Here is a 6,000-nt window from a genome sequence, read left to right on the forward strand (position 1 = left end):
AATAAGAAAATAACTTGCATATATACTTAATTACAGTGCACATATTGCATAATTACATAGAGGACTAACGGGTCTATTTACTAAGCCTCGGATGGAGATAAAGTTGCTGGCGATAAAGTACCAGCCAATCTGCTCCTAACTACTATGCCACAGGTTGTGTTTGAAAAATGTCAGTTAGGAGCCGATTGACTGGTACTTTATCTCCAATCAAGGCTTAGTAAATAGACATCTGAGAGTGGCGAGGGCCAAGCTTACTAGAGCTTCTGTCTAGTCAGTGCGCAGACAACAAAGTAATACTTATTTCATTCAATTGCCTGGAAACTGATTGCTGGATCACTTGTTTCACAGGAATACAGAGGGCTGTGTAAGTCACTTTATAAACAATTTTTCTTTTTCTTTACTGGTCATTTTTTGCCCAATTAATAAATAGTAAAGGAGCACAATAACCATTTTAACTAAATATTATAGAGAGAGGGAGAAAAACTACTACAATAAGTTGTTTCATGCACTGATAAATTCCTATCATTGGTGTGCATGACTTCTGAAGTCTCCTCAGTAAGGTGTTGCCCTACGGGAAGGTAGATAACTAGCATTCTGCACATGTTACTGTGGGTGCTCTGTGATGGGTGCATGTAATTAGTACCGTCTCCGTGCCAGCTGCAGCAGCACATTTCTCAGACTGCTAAGTTCCAAGATTCTCCTCATTCCCTAATACCACAATGATACATTAAACATCGTAGCGGCAAATCCAACTGAAAATATCTTTGGGTCTGCATAGATCAGAGAACCAAAAATATACACTTGTGCTCTCACTGTGAGATACACATTTCCTGACAGACCGCACTTGCGCAATTTAAAGCAGAATGGAATTTTTATTTTTGTTAACGGATTTATTTATAAAGTCAAAATCCTTTAATATCGCATGTAGTTGCTGGTGCTACCAAATCATTATTTCTTTTGTGGCAGGCTATTTATTACTATACTAGAGGTTTCAAGTATTTTTTTTTCTTTCTTTCTTTTTTTTCCCCTTTTATCCACGTGTTTCATTTTTTATGTTTATTTATAGAGCAGCATTATATTCTATTGTGCTTTACAATTGGGTACAAAATTGCAGTATCACTAGACTTGGTAATAACAAACAAAGAGATAAGGGAGATATTTAATGCAGATGGAGAAGCTTGCTGCCAGCATATAGCGATCATTGATCACTATTCTGATGGAGATGTTTTGTGGTTATGCATTTGTGAATTCCTGGTATCTAGCAGCATACTGATCAATAACACATGCTGCAAAAGGCTTCACGTGTACTCAGTGACAGTGCTTCATATCACAAACTACACTAAGGCATAACATGGAATCACCCTGGATATGCTGTTCGCAGTAGTAACAGAATTTCTGCGTGATATGTAAAATAATATATACAGCAGACATATGTACAGCAGGCATGTCTGTAAGAAAGGGTGGATCCAGGTGCCAATATTTGAACATACATTGTAGTTATTGGGCTCCACCTAGTGGTAAAGGACTGCAAACAAAATAAGTGTACCTCCAAGGACCTTTTGCGTTCATATTACAGATATCTATAATATTGTCTGACTGAGTGATAGGAAAGCCTGGAGTAAATTGTCTGCTTCTGACGGTCATAGTGTACTCAGATAATAGTCGCACAGGTTGCATAGCACATTTGTAATTTATGAAGCAATGACAATATGTGACAAGTATAGCTATGGTTTGCCTCCTCTGTGTCATTTCACAGACATCACGTGAGGAGATGCGTCTCATAGCAGCTGATACCTCCCATAAATGTTCTTGTGGTATTGGCCACCAACCCATGTTGTAGACCGAATTATTGTATGAAAAAACCTACAACACTTTAATTACATATCAGTTTTCCATGGCAGTTTACAAATCTCAGTTCCTCGTTCAAACAGTCATTTGTGTATTGGTAATGCAACGATTTGCAGGATTCCATGTGCCAGTTGGTGTTAGGCGAAGTCCTTTCACAGTTTGTTATGGAATACTTTCTTTGTCATTCTGCATCAATAGCAGTTATCTAGTTAAATATATTTTGCTCGCTGCATGAAGGGAGGGGGTATATTTTTCCTATGCTGCATTGTCTAGGAACAGGTAACATTCACACACACTAGGCCTTGGTGAGTGCTGAGATAGATAGTAGCGTGAATTGTCCTGTAGGCAAATATAACTTCTACACCTCTCTCTAGGACATTTATAGTTAAAGAAAAGTGAAGATCTCTTTTAAGTTCCTTAAGTAAATTTATACTGTAATATGTGTAAAATTGTATCCTCTAACCTAGAACCCACCTTCCAAAAAAAGGAAACTGGAAAAGCCACGTAAGCCCATGATGTTTACCGTACTGGGTTCTACTGTGAAGATGCTGCAAGAAAAATCTGTTAGCGGCTCAGGGGACTCGCACATTGCAGTGATCACCGATTGCATTAAAAAGTTACTTACAGACCTGAAGGTAGGCTATAATTAATAATTGTATAGCACTTTTCTCCAAGAGGACTCTTTCATTTGCAGTGCATACACCATATTACAAAGGAGGCAGCTATCTTGGGCGCACTGCAATAGTTACAGTGTATAAACAGGAAATAAGAAAACGAAATACAAGATAACTGCAGAATCAGCAGGTCTACAGATTGTTCATCTCACACACAAAAGTACCAGTCTAGGGAGGCATCTTGGGCACACTGCGTAGGTAACTGTGGGTGGGAACAGCATTACTTGGAAATAAAGGTACACTTTGGGGGGTTACACTGGACAAAGCAAAATATATAATTGTCAAGAATCATTTGCCACACAGATTGTTCTTCCGACAAACAAGATTACCTGGTGAGGCAGCGGTCTTGGGCGCAATCCATACTGTAGGTCACACTTGTTAAGATAAACCATACCTGGAAATGTGACGCACTTTGGGGAAATAAAGTGAGATACTAAATAACTAATGGCCACAGATTTGTCTGATTCAGAGATTGTGTCCCTTCCAGGTAATATATAACAAAAAAGAAATAGTTATTAAATTAAATGTTATGGTAAGTGAAAATGTGTGAAAGAAGGAAAGGGACTGGGCACCTTGGCTGCTGCAGATTGTGTGTTCCTGAGCTTAGTGGCCACTGGCTGCAGTGTTTCCTGGAAAACATCAGCATGTTTGTTCTGTCAGCTTAGCACTCAGTCAGGAATTAGGGTGCAAGAAGGCTGGCGTGACGTGGTTAGGTGCGGGATTTCTGATACTGGTTACGTGCTACAATGGAAATTGACTGCTAGAGCGCTGCACCTGTTGTGTGTGAAATAGGCTTTGTGAATATGTTTGTACATATGGTGTGTGAAAAAGATGATGGCACATATAGCTGAGCCAGGAGACTGGACACCACCAGCTTATATCAGCTCACATCCTCACTGGTACACCCCTGAGCGCAGAGCCTACTATACAGGTCAGGTGCTGCCAAGACGGAATTGCCCAAAATTTCCACCACCAAACCTCTTCATGTGTTATCAGTTTGTTGCATTGCTGAAATATGTAGCATGTACTGAGAATCTGCAATGTAGTCAGTGCCATGCAGAATATGTCATCATTTTATTAAATGGTCAATGCAGGGCAATGTCTTGTTTCATACTAATGCGGGAGAGTTTCAGTCTCCATGCACTTTACCTTTTATATCACTAATGCATCAGTCACAGGTTAACTTAAGATCTCAGGGCAGAGGATGCGTGGATATAAGCAAAAAAGGCAAATGGTAAAATACAGTGTGGGATATATAGTCTTTGAACATAAGGGACAGGTGTGATCTCTCACATGTTACTCCATTTTATAGAACCAAAGCACATACTATGAATAACTAGATTATTATATTAGTACTTTCCTACTTATAATCCATTACAGCTCTGTGTTCTACAGAGAAAAGGCGCCTGGTGACCCAGTGACATGTCCGATATGTACTGACATCTCAGGACGGCTGGCATCTGTTGTGTGTTTGCAGCATAGATCGCTGTGTATCTACCACCATTACACACCCATATGTGTCGTACGTTTGTGTAGTGCATAAACACTATTTATTGTGTTTCCAGGTACAGCATAAACCTGTACCCTGTGGGAAGGAAGAAGAAAGTTTATTCCTGACAGTGATTGAAAACTCCTGGGTCCATAGCCGCAGGAAGAAAAGGAATCGAATGAGACAGCTTAGAGAGCTGCCTCGTGCTCCTGATGAGGATTTCCTGCTAACAAAGAAGGAAGAAATAACCGCACCTAAGGAAGACTTGCAGCAACCACCAGAAAGACCAGTATCCTCTCCTGAGAAAGGGCTGCCTGCTCCAGAAAGCATTGCTGCCACTCCTTTACCTTCTAACCCAGATCTAACCCCACATCCAGAAGATACCCATCCAGAGTCTATGGAGCAAGAGAGCACAACAATGCTTGAACAAGCGAAGGACTCCACCCTTTGTCAGATCACTGACGCTGATGAACACAACTCTACTGAAGAGTCGAACCAGCCCACAAGCAAAGAGTCTCCACCAGCTCACCACGGTGACTCTCATTTTCTTTTTAAATGTTTGGTAAATGTGAAGAAGGAAGCCACCAATGTACTTGTTGAGTTGCACTGGGTTGAAGGCCAGAACAGAGACCTCATGAACCAGCTGTGTACCTACTTGCGGAATCAGATATGTAGACTTGCCACCAGCTAACAAGCTTATGGGCAACCCATAGCACATAAATACGACTTCCTCAGTATATATTGAATTTTTTTTATACGTAAAACTGTAAAATTGCATTTCAGTCTCTATTCAGCCAGTCCAGTGTAATTTTTAACTGAAATACCCAGTGTGATTTAACAAAAAAAAGTATTTGTGAGATTAGTAAGTTTGATAAATGTTTCCATTGTTGTTTTTTTCGCTCATATATTAGTTTTGGTTTTTTTCTATACCTAATGTTGCTTTAGCTACAGAACCTTTCTATCACATTCATTTGCACTGTACATTTTAAATTAAATAAAAAACTTACCCAAACACATGAAAACATTTATTAAAATGGGTGCGGTATACAAGATCTACATGCATTAGGTCAACATACAAAAGGACGACACGGAAAAAAGGTCGTCATGAAGGGACAACATGACCATGGTTGACACCTTTTTGGCTTTTTTTGGGGGATTAGTGCGGATAGTTTTTTCCATCTGTATCTACCATTTGTTGAACCTAGTCCCCTCGCGGGCTCGCTTCAGTTTCCATGCTCAAGGCACAGTGTCTCTCGTTCTTCTCCGCTTCTTTCACCACAAGGTTACTAAAGGTTGTGATTTGTGACATAGATAGTCAAGGATAGAAAAAGTCCAAAACCATGAAAAAGAAAACCCAAAACTTGTGTCAACCATATGCGCGTTCACCATTATCATGTCATCCATATGAACCTGTCAACCTTTCCTATTGTTGACCTTTCGTATGTCAACCTTTGTCCATGTAGACCTTTTGTCGGTCAACCTAATGACTGTCCACCTAATGAATGTCGACCCATAGTCCGGATCCCAATTAAAGTAGAACACATGTAGCAAAGATACTGATATAAATAGAATGAACTACAGTATTTATAATCAGTCAAGTGGACAACCTAGAACTCCTTATCAGATGTAGTGAGATAGTCACATTTTTAGGTACACCAATCTTGTCCTTTCTAGAGTCCTTCATTCATTAGAGAGGTAAGAATTGTAAAGTAAGGTTCACAATTGTCCGTATTATATGGCACACTTGATTAAACCAGCAAAAATAACTATTAATCCAATGAGTTGAAAATCATTATTATTTTGTTTGCATTCGTCAAGAAAATATTTTTGAGGTTTTTATTTCTTTCCTGTAAGCCCCCAGCTGCCTGCCTCTGGGAGAATCACTGCGCCAGGAAGAAATAGCATGCGTTACATTATCTATGCAGGATGGTGAAAGAAACAAGAAAGCAAGTCTTTCTATTCAATCAATGCTGGAGTCCTAATATTGAA

The 6,000-nt window shown here is 39.6% G+C and overlaps 1 protein-coding gene across 6 annotated transcripts in view; it reads left to right on the forward strand.

The window, feature by feature from the left end:
• METTL16 (methyltransferase 16, RNA N6-adenosine) overlaps positions 1 to 5,777 on the forward strand; it is a 271,853-nt gene extending 266,076 nt beyond the window's left edge. For all 6 annotated transcript variants that reach the window (XM_063956028.1, XM_063956026.1, XM_063956030.1 and 3 more), the window contains 2 exons: positions 2,316 to 2,483; positions 4,088 to 5,777. In XM_063956028.1, the coding sequence (XP_063812098.1) occupies positions 2,316 to 2,483; positions 4,088 to 4,702 (783 nt within the window). In that variant the 3' untranslated portion in view covers positions 4,703 to 5,777. The remainder of the gene's footprint in view (positions 1 to 2,315; positions 2,484 to 4,087) is intronic.
• Positions 5,778 to 6,000: the final 223 nt, after the last annotated feature.

Source organism: Pseudophryne corroboree, chromosome 2, assembly GCF_028390025.1.
Source record: "Pseudophryne corroboree isolate aPseCor3 chromosome 2, aPseCor3.hap2, whole genome shotgun sequence".
Taxonomy (NCBI): domain Eukaryota; kingdom Metazoa; phylum Chordata; class Amphibia; order Anura; family Myobatrachidae; genus Pseudophryne; species Pseudophryne corroboree.